This window comes from Anolis sagrei, chromosome 3, assembly GCF_037176765.1.
Source record: "Anolis sagrei isolate rAnoSag1 chromosome 3, rAnoSag1.mat, whole genome shotgun sequence".
Taxonomy (NCBI): Eukaryota; Metazoa; Chordata; class Lepidosauria; order Squamata; family Dactyloidae; genus Anolis; species Anolis sagrei.
The window spans coordinates 42,954,462-42,979,019 of NC_090023.1; the positions used below are offsets into that span (position 1 = coordinate 42,954,462).

Here is a 24,558-nt window from a genome sequence, read left to right on the forward strand (position 1 = left end):
TCTATTACCAATAAATACTTTGCCATCTTCCCCAAGTAGTGGACTTTCCCCTTATTTTATTGCTTTCAAATAGTAAGCATGGTTGACTACTCAGCGTTTCTCTTAATTTCATGTATTGCTGACAATATAGTGTTACAGATATGTGAATGACTTCTGCCCTCTAGTGAGAGACTGTTATATTTCATAAAAGAAAAAAAATATTTGCAACTTTTGAAACATTATTGCATTGGCAGAATTAATGCAAAACCGGCCTTTTTTTAAAAAAAAAGTTTTTCATTTCAAATAAATATTTAAGGAGTTAACACTCCAAATGATGCATCACAGTTGTTGTAAACCCATCAAAATAGAATATGAGGGGAGAGTCTATTAGCTGCAATCAAATGCACTGTGTGTGTTCAAAGTTCATTGTATATGCTTCTCACTGACATAAAAACAACTTAGTTTATAACCAAGACATCTTATTTATTTCAGTGCAGTTTTAATTCAACTAAATTTGGTTTCTGTTCAGAGTTTGTTTGCTTAACTAAAGCAGATACATCAGTAAATTTTAATATATGCTGGATTGGTGATTACAGCTACTAGCAAGTGTTTGGCAGGTTAACCGCCAGCTGCAGTAAATCTTGCCAATTGAAAGATTGGCAGTTCAAAGTCTGGGTCAGGGTGAGCTCCTGGCCTTTAGCCGAGCTTCTGCCTACCTAGCAGTTCAAAAACAAATGTGAGTATATAAATAGATACCACTTTAAAAGTGGGGAGGTATTTAAGGCACCCGTCAGGAAATGCCAGAAAAATGCCAGTGATTCAATCAAGGAGGAAATTTACAAACAAAGCTCTTTGGCAGGGAAAATGGAGCAACAGCATCCCCCCCTTGTGGTTGGAACTGAGCACAGCCTCCAAGATGCCAAAGATAAGAAAGCCTATATATATCTCTATCTATGTTCAGTTTCCTGTCTTGTCAGTGTATAACAGCATTGAATGTTTGCCGTATATGTGTTCTGTAATCCGCACTGAGTCCCCTTCGGGGTGAGAAGGGCAGAATATAAATACTGTAAATAAATAACATAACATAATTTTCCACTGTCAAATAATAAACTTAAAATAAATTATTAAAACAATGATGGGGTACTTACAAAAACATGTGCTACCTGCCTTAAATATTCAGTATAGGTGCATAGTGGCCCAAATGCAATGTCAACATTTGAAAGCAATTTGCAGTTATTTACAATTTGCTTTATTTTTCCTTGACAAAATCTAGCCCCCCAGCAATATCAGTCTATATGCAAACTGTTAGGTGCATATAGATTCCATTGAAAACCATGAATCAAGTTAAACATTACTTAAAATAACATTGCTTTTAATGGGACTCATGTAGTGGAACCACAATGGTGCAATGGGTTAAAGCCTTGTGCTGACTGAACTGCTGACCTAAACATTGGTGGTTCAAATCTGTGAGGTGTGGTGAGCTCCCATCTGTCAGCTCCAGCTTCTCGTGCAGGGACATGAGAGAAGTCTCCCACAGGATGGTAACACATCTGGGCATCCCCTGGGCAATGTCTCTGCAGACAGCCAATTCTCTCATACCAGAATTGACTTGCAGTTTCTCAAGTAGCTTCTGACATGATAAAAAATGAGACTTGTGAACTTTATATTATCTAGACTGAGCTTGATATAGAGCAAGATAGTTCAACAGTGGAATAGACTGTTTTGAAGAGGACAGGTAGGACTTTATCCCAGCCCTGTTCCTTCCTCTGGTTTTAAAACATTTCTAAACCATAGAGGCAATGAAAAGTGATGGAGCCTATTATATGATGCAGACAATCCACTCACTCGTGGGATAAGGATAAAAAATAAATCAACAGATTCAGACATTTCATAACTAATGAACAACGGAAGGCTGAGAAGAGATATGATAGCCATGTATAAATACGTGAAAGGAAGCCACAGGGAGGAGGGAGCAAGCTTGTTTTCTGCTTCCCTGGAGACTAGGACGCGAAACAATGGCTTCAAACTACAAGAAAGGAGATTCTATCTGAACATGAGGAAGAACTTCCTGACTGTGAGAGCCGTTCAGCAGTGGAACTCTCTGCCCCGGAGTGTGGTGGAGGCTCCTTCTTTGGAAGCTTTTAAACAGAGGCTGGATGGCCATCTGTCATGGGTGATTTGAATGCAATATTCCTGCTTCTTGGCAGGATGGCCCATGAGGTCTCTTCTTGACTGGATGGCCCATGAGGTCTCTTCCAACTCTTTGATTCTATGATTCTATGAATAGAGCAATTTGCAATGCTATAGGACTAAACACCACGATTACATGACGCTACCCCCCCCCCCCCCCATGGGATAAGGTCCGTAGACTCTACTTCTTTGGAAGTGTTTAAATAGGGTCGGTTGTGGATCTTTCATAGGCATTGCCTACTCAGTCATTTTTTAACTATGAATCTTAAACACATATCCTATGTTTACGGTATTTTATTTTGTTCTGTGTATTTTAATATATGTATTTTATAAAAATATATTTTAATATATGAATTTTATGCAATGTTTTAGGAAGTGTTTTAATAATGTTGTGCCCCGCCTCAAGCCCCAAGGAGAAGCGGGTAAGAAATAAAGTAGTAGTAGCAGTAGCAGTAGTAGTTATAATTGTGTGTTTCTACATGGTAGGGGTTAAACTCTATGATTCTATAAGAATATATAGTTGTATCCTGTTATTTCTATCTATTAACACATATGATGTTACAATAACCAAGTCCTCTACCTTTTGGGCAACAGGTAGCATAGATTACTAATATTGACACAGACATAGATTACTAATATTGACAATTTGTATAAAGAATTTTTTTTGTTGTGTCAGGAGCGACCTGTGAAACTGCAAGTTGCTTCTGGTGTGAGAGAATTGGCTGTCTGCAAGGACGTTGCCCAGGGGACGCCCAGATGATTTATTTTATTATTAGTACACTTGTATACCGCTAATATCTCAGCCTAAAACGGCGACTCATTGCGGTTTACAACATTTAAAACAACAATAATTCCGATTAAAAATATAAAATACATACATACATATACAATACACAGTATTGGGCCACCAATACAGACCAATGCATCTCTTAATTAAAATCATAATCCAATTTCGTTGTCTATGATTGCCAGTCCTTGATCAAAAACTTCATCGCATCGGATTAGCCGATTTGATGTTTTATTATCCTTGTGGGAGGTTTCTCTCATGTCCCTGCATGAGGAGCTGGAGCTGATAGAGGGAGCTCATCTGCCTCTTCCCAGATTCGAACCTGTGACCTGTCGGTCTTCAGTCCTGCTAGCACAGGGGTTTAACCCACTGTGCCACTTTATTCTTATAAAGAATAAGAAGTACTCATTTCATTCCATTTCTCAGAATTCCATGGATATTCATGCATGCGTGCATTGCTATACATCTTAGTACACATTTGCCCCATGGCTTAAAGTGATTTATGAGTATTTTTCAAGTTCACCCAATCTAGGTATATGAATTTCCAAGGCCTGCTGCACTGCGTGACAAACACACAGGTCTTTCTTAGCTCTGATATTATGAGCTTTTGGGAACTTTCTGACTCAATTGGAAATTCCTGCACAGGTACAAGGCAAGTTAAGGAAAACTTCTGCTGCCTGGGACTGAAAGCTCTCACATTATAGCCCTATTCTTTTTCTCATTTGCATCACTGTCAGAAGCTCTCAGAAGGTCTAAGCAGTAGCAGATTTAATTTCCTTCTTCTTAAGTAGCTCTCAGTATTGTACGCCTATCTTAACTAAGACTAGGCAATACAATTCTTTTAGTCCTATCAGCACACAAGCTGTAATCTAGTTGATTGCAAGAGCTCTGTAAATAGGATCAGTGTCCTTTTGCTGACTTCCAAGCAGAAGCAACATATGGGGAAGCAGCAGGGCTTTTTTAGTCAGCACAATGCATGTGATCAAGGTCCAGTGAATTATCCATCTGTGGCTGATAACATCAGATGAGGAAATTTAGCCTTACAATCCTCGCTGCCATTATAATTGTACATGAATGTGATTTGTTTAGAATAATATGAAAGGAATGTGATAATGTTATGAGAGGCAGTTATATACCACAATTATCGTGCAAAGTTTTGAGTGTATGAGGGTAAAATTGTACAATAAGGAATATAAGAAAAGTAAATTTGTTTCTTTTCCAATTGCAGAACTGACTTGACTTTTACCAGCAGAATCTGAGATTCCTGAATTACTTCCCCAAGATTCAGTGATATTTTAATGCTTGGAACACGAACTAGAGCAAGTCAAACACATGGGATTCATTCAATTCCATTTTCATGATGGATATAACCAATACTTTTTTTCAGTGTCCGCAGGATAAGCTTCCTTTACAAGTGCTTAATTAATTAATGCTCCTGTCCTGAGAGTGCTGCGAAGGTGTCCCTGGGGGATATGCTATATCAGAGACCTGTCCTCAACCACTTACAGCACTGCAAGCACCTCTTTGGTCAGTTGTTCAGAGGCATTCTGGATATGCACGAGTTGAACATCCCTTATTCAAAATCCAAAATTGAATGGCTAAGATGCCTTTACTCGCTGATGGTTCAGTGTACAAAAAGTTTGCTTTAAGTTTTATACATATTGCATAAAATTATCTTCAGGATATGTGTATATATGAAACATAAATACAATTTCTGTTTACATTTGGGTTCCATCTCCAAGATATCATATTATCTAAATGCAATTATTCAGAATCTGGGGGGGGGGGGGGGGGGGCAAAATTCAAGCCACTTCTGGTCTCAAGTATTTCAGATACTCAACCTATACATTAAACAGGATTTCCAGCCATGCAAATCTTCATACATGTCCAAAACCTATTATTATTATTATTATTATTATTATTATTATTATTATTATTATTATTATTATTCTCCTGCTTCATCTCCCCAAAGGTGACTGCAGCAAACCTGGAGGTGATTAGATAGCATCCCTTATATTGCAGATTAATTATCTCAATCATCTCCTTGGATTATTTCTCAAATATCAATCAATGGGAGGAAATGTCTACTTCTCCTTTTTTTTGTAATGGACCACAATGGCAACAGTGCTATGCTTCCTTTACTTCTGCCCCTCCAGTATTCCCTGAACAGAGCATGGTTGCTCCAATGGCAGATCTCACTTCCACCCAGCTAGCTAACAATGTTGAAGATCCTACACTAGGAATGCAGAGTGTAAATATCTACATGTGGAGTTACATGACCTTTGTATTGAGTGGGAACATTGCACAATTAGATATGCCACCACATGTGCGGTTAACCTATACTATCACCAAGTTCAGCAGGATCATATAGATAAAGACTGGCCAAGAATCCACCTCCACCTGGCAACTGGCAAAAAATACACAATATTGCTTCTGCAAATTTAAACCAAAAGTAGATAATGTGCATAGACAACAATGTCCAACTGGTTCCATAGTAGAACCTACACCTCTGTAAGAGAACATGATTCTCGCCATTGTCATCCCCCTGTGCATACGTTCAACTAGAGATATACAATTATAAGAATATTCTAGGTTTTCTGTTATATGAGGAGAAATATATATTTTGTAGGCAAAATTACGTAAAAGTGATGATTGACTCGTACTTGCATAAAAATGTATTCATTAGGGCAAACATGAATTCATAATTACTGTATTCTGGTGGAAATTGACCATAGAGCCATGTTGAAAGATCTAGAGATTTCTAGATCGTTGGTCTCAAGTGTTTTTAGTTGACATTTTTACACTTTCAATGAAGTCCTGTGTCTCTCAGCTCCAATGAATATGAAGGGCTGATTGTAGTTGTTGGTTTATTTTATTTTAATTTTTTTTTTTGCTGTTTAGTAAGTCTCAAACTATCAATGTTTTCAAGCTGGTCAGTACTACCAACCGTTTTGCTAATCCCAATTTGGTTTTTACCATACTGTAATAATGACACTTCTGTGGGAGTGTGGATGGAATTCCCTCTTGGTGGGAAATAGCAGTCACACAAGGTAAGCTGGGCTCATGATTCAGTCCTTCCCACACAATCTGCATTCGGCATGCTATATCAGCTCCAGGTGTCCAGCAATCTGCAATCTCCACCTTCTAAAAAAAGGAAGTGTACCTTGCTACTAAAAATATCTGTCGCTGTTTGGCTGGGCATTACAATCTGCAAAAGCCTCCTGGATATTTATATCTGTGGTTGCTGTCAAACTAGAACCAAAGAGAAGCATCACATACTTTTATAATGTTATAAAAAGGGGAAATACTCATATTTTTGTGGGCGAAACATTGAAAGTAAATGTATAGAATGTACATATGCACATAGAAAGACAAATAACAAAGGTAACAAGCAAGTATTCTGCTGTGACTGAGAAAATATGGAAGTCAAGACAAGCAATATAAGTTTTCATGTCATTGTGACAATGATGTTTATTTCCTGCCATAGCTTTGCAGGAACAAGAAGACACCATCTGATTAATGTTCAGATCAATCCATTTCTGGCAAGTGCCTGCTGAGCCTTATGCTTGATTAGTCAGCTGCAAGCATGATAGTCAACTATATTTAACCCAGCATTTTCCATCAAATGGGAAAAACCTTCTCATCTGATTGATGGGAAACTTTGCAATATACTTTTTCCCAGCCTCAGGACAGAAGAGTACGAGGAGACAGAGAGAAGCTGACAGATTACTCCATAGGGACTGTGACAACTTTTAACTTTTTCTTATTATTTTCCATTGGGACATTAAAATTCTATAAACTGAAGTATGGAAGACATACTCTCCTACAATTCTGGTTTATTCATTCATTTCGAGCATGAATCTAAGTGCTTCAGTTCTGAGCTAAAGATCATGATTAACCTTATTGTCCAGGACACTGGGCTTTGACATCACTTCTTAATAAGGTGTCACTAAGGTAAAATGCCTAGGCGGAAAGGTGAACAAGAAAGGTGACAAGCAAGTACTCTGTTGTGTCTGAGGAAATAGCATAATGCCGTGGGTGGTGACAGTAACCTGAAAAACCGTTTGTGTGGTTTCCCATGTGTACACTTCACAAACTCTAATATGATAAGTATCTGCAATTTATATGACACTTGCATATTGTATTTCAAGTCATAGTACTATATAAAATCAATTAAATATGAACCAAGCAAAACTATTGTGTTCAAAATAACTTTAACGTTATAGTTGTTATTGATTTCATGTCTCTTGCCATGATACATTCTAGCACTGGTTGCTGGAATCTCAGTTCTACTTAGTCTACAACCAAGGGAAAGACAGCTGATCAATTATGTAAAGGGTGTCATGGGGGTTATGTGTGCCAAGTTTGGTCCAGGTCCGTCACCCATGCTTGCCACAGTGGCCTGTGAAAGTGGCAGCCAATCAGAAAGATGCCATATACACCACCCTCCCTCCGCATACAAACACTGACTTTTATTATATACATAGAAAGATTGTCTTCCTGACAAATATAGTGACAGTAGGTTTGTAACACTTGTCAGGAATTTGTTGTTGTGTGCCTTTGAGTAGTTTTAATTTATGGTGACCCTAAAGTGGACCTATCACCGGGGGGGGGGGGGGGGACTTTTTTGGAGGGTGTGTGCCATCTTCTGATGCCAAGTGTGGCTTGCCCAAGGTCAGCCAGTGAGTTCCCATGGCTGAGCAGAGATTTAAACCCTATTCTCCAGAATCCAAGTCCAATGCTCAAAACACTATGCCATTCTGGCCCTTTGGCAGGAATAGGACCACAACATTGTTGCAATAAAATAAACCCTTGTTTGTTTTGTAATTAGAGTGGAGGATTTGGAAGATCCAGGTAGAAATCCCAAAATAAACCATGGAATTAACTCTCAAACTTTGAATCAGAACCTTGTTCTCAGCCTGATCTACTTCACAAGTGAGAGGGAAAATGTAGGAACACAGGAAATTGTCTCATATTGTTGATTTAACTGGCATGATTTTAAACACATGTTTTTATTAATATAATGTATTTTAAAATGAATTGTTTAACTGTATTTTATGTTTGTGATTAACACTAAAACAAGTGCTTGTTGTAGAACTGTCCTGAGTCGTCCCCCCCCCCAACCTGGAGGGGGGGTGTGAGAAGGACGGGGTACAAATGAAATATGAAATATCAAAAATCAGGGTTTCCTTTTGGGATTTCTTTGTGGGAAGGATTCATTTGATATTTTCAAACAAAGTTTAGTTCAAGCCATGAATGAATACAAAATCCTCAGATGCAGATGACCAACTTTAGCAAGAGAAAAACATTTAAATTCCTGAACATTTTGAAATCAAGCATGAATCTGTAAGGCACTCCAGCTCACAATGTTAAACAAAATTTATGAATTATTTAACAAATTTAACCCTATAATCATAGAATCATGGAGTTGGAAGAAACTACAAGAATCATCAATCCAACCTCCTGCTGTGCAGGAATACACAAGTAAAGCACTCTTGGCCAACCGGCCTCTGCTTATAAATCTCTAGAGGAGACTCCACCAAAGTCTGAGGCAGCATATTTCACTGTTGAATAGTTCTTACCATAAGGTAGTTTTTTTTTCCTGGAGCCCATGGTGGCGCATTTGGTTAAAGAGGTGAGCTGCTGAACTTGCTGACCGATTGGTCGCAGGTTCGAATCCGGGGAGCGGTGTGTTAGCTCCAGCTTCTGCCAACCTATTAGTTCAAAAACATACAAATGCGAGTAGATCAATAGGTGCCACTCCAGTGGGAAGGTAACGCCGCTCCATGCAGTCATGCCAGCCACATGACCTTGGAGGTGTCTATGGATAACACCAGATCTTTGGCTTAGAAATGGAGATGAGCACCAACCCCCAGAGTCGGACACGACCGGACTTAATGTCAGGGAAAAACCTTTACCTTTACCTAGTTCTTTCCCCTGCAGTTTGAATCAATTGATCCATGTTCTAGTTTCTAGAGCAGACATGGACAAACCTCGGCCCTCCAGGTGTTCTGGACTGCAACTCCCAGAAATCCCAGCCAGCTTTCCAACTGTTAAGAATTGTGAGAGTTGAAATCCAAAACACCTGGAGAGGCAAAGTTTGCCCATGCCTGCTCTAGAGCAACAGAAAACAAGCTTGCTCCATCTTTAATGTGACTTCCTTTTAAAGGCAACCGTGATGCCTCTAACAGCATTGTCTTTCTGGTGGAGGTATGTATGGGCATTAAATTCATAGAAATAGAACTGGGGGAAATGGATGTCAATCCCAATAGTATGTTGTGCCTCTTTCCCTATGCTCTATTTCAACAATTTTTAAAAATGAGATAAATTATTTATTTTAGCATGAGGAAGTGAAAAGAGTAATTCATATGAATAAGTCTAAAAATAAAATCACAGGCAATAATGGAATCACTCCACTGTTTGAAATGATCTACAAGCCAGAGCCCTGAAGTTATCTTATGTTGAATCCCCTTTCGGGGGGGAGAAGGGCGGGGTATAAATATAGAAAATAAATAAATAAAAATTGTGGAACACAATTGTCAGAATCTCCAACCAGCCTTGTTATCTGGAGATTCTGAGATTTATAACCCCCAAAATAACTTTCCCAAACTTTTCTGAAAACTATTTAGGCATGAAAAGGACCAAAACATTAGTTGTGTGGATCCATATAGCTAGTCAGCTTTTTGTACAGAATGATGTCACAAATTGCGAATTGCAAAAGTATAAGAAATGCTTCATGCCCTCTTCCTGGACAGGGAGATATTTTCTCCTAATTTTATGGTCTCCTTGAACAATAGTTGAAAGCAATTTTCACAAAATAAAGCCTTGACGTTTCAACTCACTCAAACCTATCCAGATTTATTGGGTTCTTCTCATGGGATACCACATCAGTGTAATATGTCTAGTATATTTGCTTTTGCAGACTTTTGAGAATCCAAATATTTGGCTCTTCCCCAATCCATTTGGAAAGAGACAGAGGTACAAGTGGTACATTCAAAGATGAAGCATAAGGCTCTGTAGATTTGCCTGACAACAGTTTCTTTAAAGGGAGATGTTTATTTGTCTGGACAAAGCATATTGAGATTTTTTTTCTCAGAACAAAAAATTGAATCTGTCTGAGATGGTCAGTACATTTTGGCTGCTCAGAGAAGTTAGATCTCCCTTTTGATGATTATAGAGCTAAACTGTGTTACACCACCTGTCTGTTCTAAACTGGATTGAGACTTCCCTCATGCCCCACTTAAATTCTTTGCACTAATAAATTAACAGATGGTAAGTGCTCATCTAGCTGGATTTGAACCAGTAATTGGGAGGAGAAAGGTACCATATGCCGATGTTAATCTCCGGAAGCAACGGGGCCCTCAGCACACCTCTTTTTAATCATGACTTAAAGCAATTCTTCTGTTAGCACTTGCCAGGTGATATACTGGCATCTGAAATCTGTGCATGACTACTTGAAGAAATAAGAATATCTTGCTTTAGAAATAACTTGTTCATACTACCCTGAGTTAATACTTAAAACCCATTCAATGGGCAGCTGAACAGTCTGTGAATACTAGGTTTGTCATAATATGTTGCAACTGGAATTTCTTTCTATCAATTCATAATTTTTTCACAAGCTGTTCCTATTTGGGGATTTCCAGCTATAATAATAAGAAAGCTTGCTGGAGCTGGAAACTGCCAAATAAAAACAGTCTGTCAATTATAATTATAGCAAATATATAAAGTCTATTATTAATGAAAGCTTAATGCAGGCAGAGTACATGTCTTGTGAAGGTGTCTGATTAGAAAACAAACTTTAATCAACCAGGCATTCTCTCCTGACGTTTCACCTACATCTATGGCAAGCATCTGAGGATACTTGCCATAGATGCAGGCGAAACATCAGGAGAGAATGCCTCTAGAACATAGCCATATAGCCCAAAAAAACCTGCAACAACCCAGACAATTTATTATTAGATACAAACAAATTCAGCTTAAGAACAAACCTACAGAACCTATCTTGTTCATAACTTGGGGGCTACCTGTACATGGTGGCAACATCTGCATGGAGACTTCCGAATGTCTGTATTCTTGTAATTACCATTTTAGATACAGGATGCGCCAATTTTCAGTTGGTTGAGTTTGTGGATCTGAAGCCCTCAGATCCAGAGATCTACTACACTTACCTTTTCAATTGTATCCATATTGATGGCTCTAATGGTTCCACTAAATTCCTTGATTTGTTTCATTAACATTACTGACTGCATGATCCATAGTACACCAGACTATAAGGTTTCACACTACTTTGTGGTAAGTATCAATAAGCTGATATTGAAAATAAAAATTGCCATAATGTATATTGTGCTTTACAAAGAAGTTAATTATGTGAGCTTAACTAATGACAGGGGCAGGAATTCCATATCAGCTACTTCGTTCTCACTCGGAAACATCATTTACCCATGCTCGGATTGCTAGCAGAATGGACTTTCTTTTAATTAAAAAATGAGTAGACCTCTTTTTTGCCATGCAGCTGGTGCTCAGTCAAGAGAGGAATTGTGGCAATAATGTCAAAATCGTTCACTAAGTAGAAATCATGAATATAAAAGAATTGCTATTTCTTCTTTATTTACGATACCTATTTAGTCACACTTTGACATTGCTATGGTTGTAACTCCCCCCCCCCCCCCACTTTACAAACATTTGCTTCATTGAGAAAAGGACCAGAACTTATTCAGCTAAGTATCTCAACCCTGAAAATCTATATTTTGACTCAATGTGGGGCAGAATCTTTAAATTATACAAGACAGTTTAAAATAATCAACATAAGAATTCCAAGCAACCAGTCAACAGAAGAAAAAATTGAACTATGGAAAAAAAACTTCTGTGGCTGCTCAGATGAACAGGAGGCATATTGAAATAATAAGCACATGGTTTACAGTTTAGCATGATAGAGAAAACATACTTACCATCTGTTCTTGACCTAGAGTGCATTAAATAACATTTATAGAACTGAAAGAAAATAAAAACCAAACATCCATCAGAAAAATAGCAAATGCTGCAGACATCTACATGAGAAAGGTATTTTTTCAGTATGTTGCTTCACTGAGTTTGCACCTCTGGTTTTTCTCTTATTCAAATAACATATTCATGCTGTTATTACATGGCTACAGGGAGCACACAAGTCTCCTGTTGAAACAGCTCCATTGGCTGCCAATTCATTTCTGGGCATAACTCAAAGTATTAACTTTGACCTCTAAAGCCCTATGCGGCTTGGATCCACATTATCTGAAGGACCACATCTCTCTTTATGTTCAGAATACTACAGTCATCTGGAGAGAGCCCTCTCTCCAGCCTATCACCTTCTGCATCTCTGGTATGGACAGAGCATTTTTGGTAACTGCTTCCAGACTGTAGAACTCTCTTCTTAGAAAGACCAGAATGGCTCCATTCCTGCTTGCCTTTTGTGGTCAGATGAAAATGTTCCTCTGCTCTCTGGCATTTATGGACTGATGAGAGGCAGGGTTTGGGGGAGGGTTTGGGGGAGGGGGGTGACTGGAATTTTGGAGGGTGTGGAGTTTTAATACATTTTAATATTTTAATGTTTAATAGTTTTAATGACACAACATTTCCATTGTCAGTGTTACTATTTAGGGGTCTTTTCTTACTTTATAATTCCACTTTAACAGCCATGGACTTTGAAAGCTTGTATTTTAGAGAGCAGCAATTAGAATTCTCTACCAGAGAGCATGAGTTACTTACTTACCAAATTGCAAAATCCAGGACTGTGCAAAGGAACTTTTGTCAAAAAGGTGCACCACCATGGCTTGATATTTATTCCCTGTTTAGTCCACAGAACAGTCATGGTACTGCATAACTATCCTTATAACTATTCAGCATGGTTGATAGAGACGAGGGAGAAGGCCTTCTCAGTGGTGGCCCCCTGGCTTTGGAACGCCCTCCTCAGAAAGATTAGGCAGGCCCCCACAGTGTCCTCATTCCAGAAGAAATTGAAAACTTGGATGTTTGGATAAGCCTTTGAGAATGTCTAACCCCAATGGTCCGCAATTAATGACAGGGTACTGCACTTTCGTCCCATGCCCTAGTTCATGAGCTACAACTTGCACTATCCTATTCTCCTGTTTCTGGTTATGGTTGGCCATGTTTTAAAACAGTTCTCACCATAGGCTATTGGGCACTGTTTGAGTTTAAATCATTGTTTTATATGCTAGTGGATTTATCTCTTATTGTATTGTGTGTTTATTTTATGTGTTGTTCTAAGCACATGGTGCTGTATGTTAGCTGCCCCAAGTCCCTTCGGGGAGATGGTGGCGGGGTACAAAAATAAAGCTGTTGTTGTTGTTGTTGCTGCTGTTGTTGTAGTATCTATTTATACTCCACTTTATCGCTCCTGCAGGAGAGTCAAAGCAGCTTAACATGAAAGCATGCAAACATTAAAACAAGATTAAATATAAACAGCATTTAAAATTCCCAGTTAAAAACCATTAAAACAAATTTGAAGTTTAAAAATCACAGCACCCCCCAACTTGATATTAAAAACCTTCATCTTTAAAAGCCTGCCTGAATAAAAAGATTTTAGCTACTTGACTACTTTTCTTCCTCTTGTTCTGCTCATGGAAAACTTTGTCTCATACAATTTTCTCCCATATTGTAAATCTGTATACAAAAAGATCTGGGTCACCTTAGAATTAGAATAGATATATTAAGATCTAAACATATAGAGACTAGCTTTCAGTCCATCAGTTGTTTAAAATATATTTCAACAGATGTATAAATATGAATTTCAATGTTGAAACATACAATATTATATTACTTGAATTAATTTTATAAGCATTTCACTTTCATGTTAGAGGTCATCAGAAATTATAGTGCATAGAAACTTAAAACAGAACATGGAGAACCAACATTATTTTTTGGTGCATAGCTCGCAGAATGGTCTATTGTCTATACTGGCCATGTTGGTAGGGGGATGCTAGAATATGTACCCTCAAAAGTAATTGTTAATCTCCTCCTTACTACAAGAATTTTGCATACTGATAAGCCTTCCTTGAGTGCTGCAAGTAACTGAAAAATTGGGTGGCAGGTACTCATGTTTCTAACAGTTGTCGGTGTTCAGAGTGACAGTTAACAACTGCATGGGAAGAATGCTGACCTATTTATAGATAATTGGAAAAAGTGATTAATTAATTTCGCTTAGGGCCCTAAACCACAAAATGATGCAGAAGTAATTTGACTGGGCAGCACTACTTCAGTGAATCTCAGATAACCAGATGTGCTGATGGTTAAGAAATCTTGTCAGAAGTCTTTAACTCACGTGGAGGTACAATCCATTATAAGGAGCTGAACTGTCTTGTTATGGTCCAGCTACTTCTCTTTCACTAAGTGTTTTATGCAAGAGCTTCCAGCAGCCTGTGTCTGCTGTTAGTTCTGTTAGACACTAATTGGAGGAATGCATGGCATCTGGTGCCCTTACTTATTTGGTTTCCTTTACATTACTTGTTCTGCATTTTATATGTCTGTGAAATTCCAGACATATATATGATGGAATTATGTTTACCATTGTTCAAAGCATAGTCCTTGAGTATCTTATTTATTTCAAACATCTCTTCTAGCTCTTCAACTAAAAAACATAGTCTTACCCTCAGGCATATCATGTAAAAGACACCACAATATAACAAAATTGGAGGAAACGGAGAAAAGAAATATTTGTTATGTGCCTTCAAATTGACTCCAACTTATAATTACTCAATCAGTTGACTCCAACTTATAGTTACTTATTAAATTCCTTCTAAGACTGAGATATTATATCTTGCTCAATATCACCCAAGAAGCCAGTGCTGAGCAGGGAATCAAACCCTGGTTTCCCAGACTCCTAATCCAACATTCAAACCACTACACCCCACAGGTCCAGAAAAGCAGGTGTGTGTATGCCTGTTAACTTAAGATGACCCCATGAATTCCAAAGGGCAAGGATTCTCAGGGGTAGTTTTACCCATAACACCTGGCATTAGTTGGTGGCTTCTCATCCAACTCCTAGCCACCAGTTTTGATCCTGCCAAAGTTTGCCCATGTCTGTGCTAAAGTAACTTGTCCTTCACCTCCACAGTCCCAATACTTAGTATAACATTTGTGACTATTTCTTCCTACCATGGGAAAAAGTCTGCGTGATAGCCATTTTAATTTTTTTATAGGATACCTTATATCCTGGAAAATAAACCCTAATATGATTTTTCAGGATGGTCATAGTATAAGCCTTACCCCCAATATAAGTTCCAGTTAAGATTGTTGGCCAGACGGATGCATTTAGTACATCCATTGTAACACACAACAGATGCATTGAATTTTAAAATAATGGTATTCATATATAATAAAATATAAATACATATTATTGTCATTAATACTTAAAATAAGTGATAATATAAATCATAACCATGTATTTGTAAATACCCAAGGGTGTGCCTTTGGACTAGAGATTTTTGTACATGAATAAAGGAATAAATATAGATTGTTGAACATGAAAAAACAAAATAGCCCTAAAGCATTTTTGGAGCAAAAATTAATATAAGACCCAGTCTTGTTTTCAGGGAAATACGGTACCACATATGTCATCAGTGTACTTTGGAGTTATATATAAACATTCCAGTTTAGTCGTATAAACCTATTAGCTTTATCTCTCTTTCTGGAAGGAGTAGAATGGGAAAGGTGCTTGCTTCCTGAGCAAATGCTTATGGACGCTTGCAGTGTGTACTAGGAAATGACTACCTGCAGGTCAAGCAAGGAAAACCCTTCATTTAGTCCTCTGCCAGGCTTGAGCTGCCTCGGGAACTGCTCTGCGGTGCCCTCCTTCTCAGTGAGAGACAACTAATCTTTCACAATATTCTTTGGTCTAATCCTCTTTCATCAAGCTAAGAGAGTTCTTTTGTGATTTGCGTTCACAAGACTGTCTATGGAAAATTAAATATGGATTGGGTTTTTCTCACAGTTATACACTTTTCCCTTTCTCAATCATAGTACCAAAATTTGAAGTTTACCACTGCCCTTTAGCTTAACAAATGGATTGCAAGTCCAGCTTTTGAACCCCACACATATTTGAATCCCATGATGTCTAGAGTTGTTCATATATTTACATGAAAAATAGGGAGTGGGGATGAAATCCGGCTCAAGACCTCAGCTGGGCAAGCAGCTATAACACTTTCTTCCTGCACTGTCATCCTGCTAAGCCTCCTCCCTCCTGAAGATAAAACTAAAAAATAGCTTCAAAGGTAAATGGAAGGAGAGAAATTTCAGTGATAAAGGAGCTGAGCAGCAAAAACTCATGGCTCGTCCCAGGATAACATGGTTTCAGTCTCAACTATCCCTCTGGCTCTGCTCTTACTCCTTACACAGTCATGCTGGAGAGCAAAGGTATGGGACCACTGATTCAGGCCTTGCTACATACTGAAATCACCAATGTCTGGAAAAAAAACCCCATAGATATTTCAAGATAGGCTCTAGCAATTTGGAGACTTCTTAGATCAGTATTTCTCAACCTGTGGGTACTCAGGTATTTTGGCCTACAACTCCCAGAAATCCCAGCCAGTTTACCAGCTGTTAGGATTTCTGGGAGTTGAAGGCCAAAACATCTGGGGATCCACAGGTAGAGAAGCATTGTCTTAGACACAGAACTCCAGTGTAATCCACTGCCCTTGAATTCCACACTAGGCTACAACTGGTCAGAAATGAAAAAATTATCAGAGTCAACTATTAAACAATTATAATGTGTATGGAAACATTGCTAATAGTGTTCAATAATAATCTCATACGTACTTGAAACAAAAAAAGTTTTATTGCAGTGAAAATAAGCAGATATTATACATATTAAGAAAAAATATTTCCTTTATACACACAGAAATTGTAATTTTGGTCTGACTGGAACCTGATCAAGGCTAGCATTCAGGCAATCAGAAACTATTGTTGAGAAAAATGCATAGGACACAGTATGGGGATTTGAGCTACACTACAAAATATGTCTCACACTATTTGATACATTACTTTAAATCCATGTCTGCAGGTTTTAAATCTGCTAACATGATTAAGGTCAATTTCTATAACTACAGTGTATTGGTATATATGAAGCTGAGTCTGCACTGCAAATTATACCAGCTTACATGTTATGCAGCTTTGGTTTGTACTGCTATCAGCACATTTAGTGGGTTCTGTGTTTCTGTGAATTGTCTCTTTTCCTTTCTCTGTTTGCTAGATTGTACTAGGATAACAGATGGTCTTTGAGATACAAGGGCTAGAATGCATATGAGTGTGAGAGAGGGATATTGGGGGTGAGGGGAGAAAAATAAATAAATTAGAAGAATTGTGGACATGTCAGCTACATAAAAATAGCATGTTGTAGACATTGTGGACAAGCAATATTGAGGAGCTTGTCAATATTGAAAGAATACTTTAATTTCCACCCTACTATGAGCACCTTTACTGTTGTCTTTTTGCTGAACTAAATACTGATGTGGTACTGTGAGGGGTGCGGGCTCTTTAAATTGGAGTGATTTTTTAAAGATAGGATTGCTCAGTGCCTGGAGTCCAGTTGTGCAGGGAAAAGGCACTTCTAATTCACCCCAATTGAAGTTTCATGTGCTGTAAAGCAACAGTGCAGACCAGCCCTAAATGGCAGATTTTTGGTAGAGTACAAAGGCAAGCAAGAAACATGAAGATATGAGTAATTTCTCATGCACCATTTTTACACATTAATACATTTCAGAACCAGATCTTATGACAGTGTTCCCCAAATGATGTCCAGATGTGCTGAATTAAAACACCCACCATTCCTGGTATGAAAGCCATTGGTAGTGTGGGCAGAGGTTGATAAGAGCTGTAATCCAACTTGTTTAAAGGGTGCTAGTTGGGGAATGCTGCCCTAAGACATACCTCCAACTGCAAATTCCTAAAAGGACTTTGGAGTAGTCTTCCTTCCATTTGTTGCTCAATAATTCCCATTTTCAGGAATTCCTCAATTGTTCAAATGCATTGCAATGGCTTTGGGAAGCCCAGACTTGCAAACATCATAATTTTAAGGCTGTGGGATGGAGTTACAGAACAATAATCACAAAACAGAAGCTATTTCAAGTGTGGGGAGGAAACCACCCACATTGGTTTGAGTAAAACTTTGAATGTGCCTTGATTCCTGAACAAGGAGCATATCTACTACAGTACTAATTTTAAAAAAGAGTAACTGTGCTGGATTTGAGCCAACTTTACCTTTAACAAAATTCCTTTTCCTTACCCTTCCATGCCACATGACATCATATTGTAATGCCAGCTAATTTAAAGCAGTGATTACCAAACAAAAAGTCTATGAGTTCACATGATAAATACATGTAACACCTATTATATCCACTGGGTTCTCTATTTGTTGCATGTAATAAAACTACGTGGTTCTCTGCCACAAGTCCATAATATATTTTTTTCTATCCAGAAAAATTAGTATGTGCTTTGCTGAAACAAATAATTAGTTTTTTTGCACTCATTTCACTCAAGAAGGGCAGAAAGCTTGAGGGAAAACCTTCATAGCAGTCCCAAAGAATTAAGGAGTTGAATAATATCTGTCTAGTGGATGAATGAAGTGGATTATTTGAATCCAGCCCTAACTTTAATTATGACATATAATAAACTATTCTGAAAAGAACCAGTTACTGGGAAAGAATTAGAAATACAAAATACATACACTAACTTAATAGCTTTTTTTTTTAACTTTCATGTTAATTCAACATCTGACAAGTTAAACTCTTGATAGTTTAAAAGAAACGCTTTTAATTAATTCTAGGATATTCTGCTGTTCTTGCCTCCAGGCATCTGTCTCTGTGATATATGTACAAAACTAATATTCCATCATTCTGCCATTTCTTCAGGTAGAGAGGATAATGTCCTAGGTGGTTTGATCCAGTTTCTCAAGCTTAGGTATAACATGAAAGGCAACAGTAGGAGAAGCTACAAAAGTGTAAGAAACATAGCAATAAGAAATTTCCTTTCTACAGTGGATTCTATACACATGCAATCAGAAGGAAGTACGGTTGATTCCAGCCTTAGCGTGTTCCTAGTAAAAGATTTTATTTTGGAAAATTTATCTAATTTTACTTAATTTTTTTGGCAGGGGAAGTTAAGTCTACCTTACACACAAGACAACTAGATAACGTAACATCTGATTTTATTTTTACTTACTAATGGGCCAAATTGTTTCCTTAAGGACAGAAAACAAGTGTTTAAACTTGTCACATGCAATCCAGCATTGATAGTCCTACCAACACATGCAATCCAGCATTGATATTCCTACCAACAATGTTTAACAGAAAAAACTTTCCAAAGTAGAGATCACCAGATATCAGTCCATATTTAAAAAATGTATTTATATATAAAAAAGAAGAATGAAAACCCCATCCACAGGATAAGAACAAAATAACTGTGGAACATTCGGTTTTTCATTTAAATATTTTAAAAATCTGTTCTTTGTGACAGGTATGTGAAACTGACTTTAATGATCTTTGAAGCTCTATTTGATCTTTCACAATGTTCAATTGCATTCATAAAGTCCAATGTTACATAGCTTTCCATAGTTATCCATTCAGAGGAAAGGAGAATCCATTCATGAGCAATTAAGATCCACAAACTTCACAGAAAATACTCTATGTAACTTTGCAGCAAGATCAGCATATCCTCCTTGTAGTAATACTGTCCATCATGATCTCCTGCAATCTTTCTACTGGATCCAGTTTTTAAAGCACCTTCCTAAAGATAAATAAAGACACCAGGGATTAATTCATTGTCAACAGGTGAAACTCAGACAAGAAATAGATTATTCTCTTCCACTTTCTGTTTTCAAAAATTCCACGATGATGGCCATCTAAAAATTACAAATCTTTTAGCTAACAGTCATTTGGGCCCAACTATACTATTAAGTTTTTGAAGAAAGAGGTCCCATCTTTAGTGTGTAAACAATCCCATCTTTAATATTATTTCTAACTCAGGCTAAATGCTATGATAGCCGGGGAGTTTTGTATAGCATTGTAGACTAACAAATTTATTACTGACATGTCCATTCATGGACATTAACATTCCAATCATTATATGCTTACATAAGCATGCCTTGTGCATAATAAATGTTAAAACTTCAAAGTACTACAAGAGAGCTTCAAGGCTATGGAGCCCTAATGTTAAAAAATAACTTCAGGGACTGATTACTAGTAAAATGAAGTCATGTGCCTCATTAGCATCTTGCATCAGAAATATAGCTACAGTATTATGGTTATGTACTGTCTCTAAATTTGGTCTTCAAAACTCACTTAAAATTCAAGCAGCCACACCAAGAGATAGAGAGTTCTTCACTGCTGGTGAGCAGGGTGTTAACAGGTGGTGCATCCAGACCACTCCTCCCAGTAAGCAGTGGTGCAATGAGAAGAAACAAACATTCCTCCCAACTCCTTGTCACACTGCGGCTCACTGCATCATAACCCACCCTCTGGAATCAGATAATTTAGACAGAGAGGAGGGGACAGGCTGCCAGGAATCTACAGCTCCTGATCATTATTGTCTTGCTGCGCTAAGGTTGAGGCAGAGGGTATCCCTGCTCCCCAGTAGGAGGCTGAAAGTGCTGAAGTTCCATTGCCATTATTTATGAAGCGATGAATAAATAAGGAGAAATTTTGTCTCTCCCAGCCATCATTAAGTAAAATACACTGACCTAATTAGGCTCTTGATATCTTGAAGCAACTCTAAATCTCTCAGCCACTCTGGCAGATTTGTTGCTTTCAACCCACATCTTGGCAACTAACAAAACTCTTCAGAGTTCATGTTCTTCCTGACCTTAGATTGGCTAAGATTTACAGTTGCTTTACTTCTTATTGGCTTTGTTTATCTGGATGACTGACTTGCTGAACAGCTTCTGGATTGACCAATCTGTTGCTTCTCCTTTTAGCTTTCTGGATACCCTGTGGGTAACCTGGACTGAATTAACTATGCAATATCTCTCGTATTCTAACCATCTAGGACAGGTTTTCTCAAACTGTGAGCCTCCAGATGTTTTGGATTTCAGCTTCCACAATTCCTAACAGCTGGTAAACTGGCCAGGATTTCTGAGAGCTGAAGTGAGAGGGGGCTAGATAGGCCATCCTTCAATTCTGCACCTTAGTATGGATGTCTGGATTTTAATATGGATTTGGAGGAGAGGGGCATTTGTGATCAGATCAATGGTCCAATGATCATAAATGTGAATACCAAGATTGTAAATCTCATCTATAAAATCATAATTGCCTAAGAATTTGCCACCCATTGTACTGAAATACAGAAAAAGAAGAGCTATGCAGATCCATTTGACATATATGATTGAAAAGTAACTTATTTAAATACAAGAATGATGCTTGTGTACTTTTCTATTTTTAAGACTGCCCTTCACCCTTCTGAATACTATGGTAGCAAATTAAAACCATAAATATTACAAAACATTTCATCAGAACAAAGAACAGTACTAAGAACAAAAAAGCAGCCAATTAAAATTCCTTGCCAAAACAAAAAGGTTTTGAGAACAATTGCAGTGTTGGTGCCAGATGCATTTGTCTGAAGGTTTGGGCCTCCTTACTTGGAGTTCCACAACTGAGAAGGGTGTTACACTTTGTTGTAACATAGTGTACCTAAGATAATTGGGAAAAGGCTTTTTGTGATAATCATTCACAAGCTGATATAAGGAAAAGTGTGCATGCAGATATTTAATCTTTATATGTTTAGGGATTGAGCATCAAACACCTTGAAACTGGGTTGCTGTAAGTTTTCCAGGCTGTATGGCCATCTTCCAGAAACATTATCTCCTGATGTTTTGCCCACATCTGTGATAGCCATCCTCACAACCTCTGAGAATGCCAGTGATTCTGGCCATGAAAGCCTTCAACAACGCCTTCAACTGGGTTCAGAAATAAATAGTCAGCCAGTGCAGCTCTTTCAGAACTGGGGGTAATATAATCCCACCTGGCTATATTGATCATAGTTGTGTCTGCCATATTCTGCACTTGGTTAAACATTTATATCATCTTGAAGTACAACCCCATATATAAATCCCTCCAGAAATGTAACGGGACCATGTATTCCTCTCCAGGAAAAGGGATGATGGATAAATAAGCCAAAGCTGGCTTTGGCTTATTTGCTTCTAGCTAGGAATCTGAACCTCAAGTAACAATGTTGGATCAAGAGGTGCATTGCTGTGCCGCTGCTCTTTCAGACTTAGCGCAATCCCATCTGGCACAGGATGTACATCCAGTTTTTAAATACAAGAGCCAACTACCTAAAGGGCTTTCCTTTTGATGGGACACGGTCTGAATGTATTGGTTCTCATACACCTACTCTTTCAGGTTTCCCATCCTGTTCTTGAACACAAGAACCACCTAATAGTTTGTTTCAAGTACCCAGGACTAAGACTGCAATGAGACTTTTACAAAGGAGTAGGAATCTTACATTCCCCCCCCCCCCCAGTTATCAGAAGTTGCAATCCAGCCTTATCTGATGAGTCATACAATACCCCCCCCCCCCCCCACTTTAATGTTAACAAGATTGTCTAGCAACCACAATAACAGACATGGTATTTTACAAATGGCTATGCATTCTTCATATATTACCTTGTTGGATTTGTAGAGTTCAAGAAGGACTAACTTGTAGGATTTGGGTTTCTGACAGCTTTCAAACTCCTATTTTAAAAGAAAAAGTATGGAATATTAGCTAGTATTAAACAGAGAAACTGAAATGTCTCAGTGGTTTTCTAAGAATTATTTGGTTTTCTTTAACTTTGCGATTCTTAGAAATAAATACTGTATAATAACAACATTTCTACTACCTTATGAATATGTATCTATCTGCCTTTATGTTCAGGTAAGGTAAGAATAGATTGAACTTGTAACTGCATGATAATTGTCCATAATCAGCTACTACTAAAGATTCATAGTAGGTATCAAAATTATCTCATGTCTTTTGTTGAATGGCTTCCCAAACAGGGAGGTTTTATGTCAGTATCAAACAAATATCCAGGCTCACTTTTATTTTTATTTTTTTTAAAATAATGTTAAGAAACTCTAGATAAAATTCATGACACATAATGTAGAGGAAATTGCACATACTATGTTGGTAATTAAGATGGGAGGGAGTACTGATGTGTCATTGTCAAAGCATAACTATATTTTTAATAATATGTCCTGTATGTTCCATGCTGAAATTAAAGTCACAATATGCACAGTGCAGGACTACTAGAAATTAAAATAATGAAAAAAGTAAATAAATTCTATTGTAATAATGAAGAAAACATATGATGCTTAAATTGTACTAATAGCTACCACTTTTTCATAGTATTGTATCCCCATTGTGTTGTAGAATCAGCCTTGTACTTACTTTTATACTGTAGTGTACGTACCCACTACAATATGATCATTTAGCTGATCACTAGGTATTTACAGAAAATTAATACAGAATGCTATTCACACTAATTTTAATAAAATCAAATGAACCCCAGATGTGCTCTTTGAAAGGGATTTTCTTGAAAGACAGTGAAGAGATATGTTTACAGTTGCGCAGAATAATTCAGAAAACATTGAACTCACATCTGATGCTGTCTTACAAACTCTGCAAACTGCCGATCTTTTGCGTAAAGTTCTATAATTCGTATCCTGTCCTGAATCTCCTACAGAACAACAGAAAAAATGATTGTACAATAATTTTTAAATCTAAATGAAATGCTACCCCCCCCACCCCGCACAGATTAAACTTGTACTACACTTATTTCTGCCAACCTAGCAGTTGAAAACATGCAAATCTGAGTAGATCCATAGGTACCACTCTGGCAAGAGGGTAACAGCTGCCATGCCGGCCACATGACCTTGGAGGAGTCTATGGGAAATGGAGATGAGTACCACCCCCAGAGTCAGACTAAACTAGACTTAATGTCAAGGGAAAACCTTTACCTTTATACTTATTATAATTCACTATACTTATTATAATACAGAATATCCCAATTCTAAATTTATTCTTTTCAGCACTTTTAAGTGTGCTTTATTAGAACTAAAACTAAGGATAGGACTGAAGGGAAATCAAATCAAGTAGATAGATGTACGCACCTCTTTCGTTAGCTCACTGTGTTCATAAATGTGTCTAATCTCATCACTGCTGTACTCAGTAGATGTTTCATTGCTTGTTGAGCTGTATGAAGTAAGCTGGGGATATCTCCGATAGTAATGGCTATGTCCAGTGGCATCACTTTCATACATTGGGTTGTATTTTACTGCATTTTCAATTGATGAGAGGCTGTCCCCTTGACTAACAAAGAACACATGTGAAATATTGTATATCTTCCTTAATAAAATATTTTCCAAAATTGAATTGACATTATAATCTCTCTAGGAACATATTCAAATATTGAGGGCCACTTGAAAATACTGCAGGCTCTTCACATTAGCTGGGATTAGAGGTGCAGGGCCTCACAAAAATGGAAAAAGCACACACACACACACACATATCACTTTTTTACCCTGAGACAACACTTCTTTAGGAATCTCAAGATCCTCCAGTGTGACTCTATAGTGAACTTCCAG

At 37.7% G+C, this 24,558-nt stretch overlaps 1 protein-coding gene across 3 annotated transcripts in view; it reads right to left on the reverse strand.

Annotated features, from left to right (window-relative positions):
* Positions 1-16,762: 16,762 nt before the first annotated feature.
* Positions 16,763-24,558, reverse strand: part of IMPG2 (interphotoreceptor matrix proteoglycan 2) — a 72,420-nt gene continuing 64,624 nt past the window's right edge. For 2 of the 3 annotated variants that reach the window (XM_060770707.2, XM_060770706.2), the window contains 4 exons: positions 24,085-24,283; positions 23,572-23,651; positions 22,600-22,668; positions 16,763-19,726 (listed from right to left, as the gene is read on the reverse strand). In XM_060770707.2, coding sequence (XP_060626690.2) covers positions 22,629-22,668; positions 23,572-23,651; positions 24,085-24,283 — 319 coding nt within the window. In that variant the 3' untranslated portion in view covers positions 16,763-19,726; positions 22,600-22,628. Of the gene's footprint in view, positions 19,727-22,599; positions 22,669-23,567; positions 23,652-24,084; positions 24,284-24,558 lie in introns of those variants that run through there. The other variant, XM_060770709.2, reaches the window with a different exon arrangement.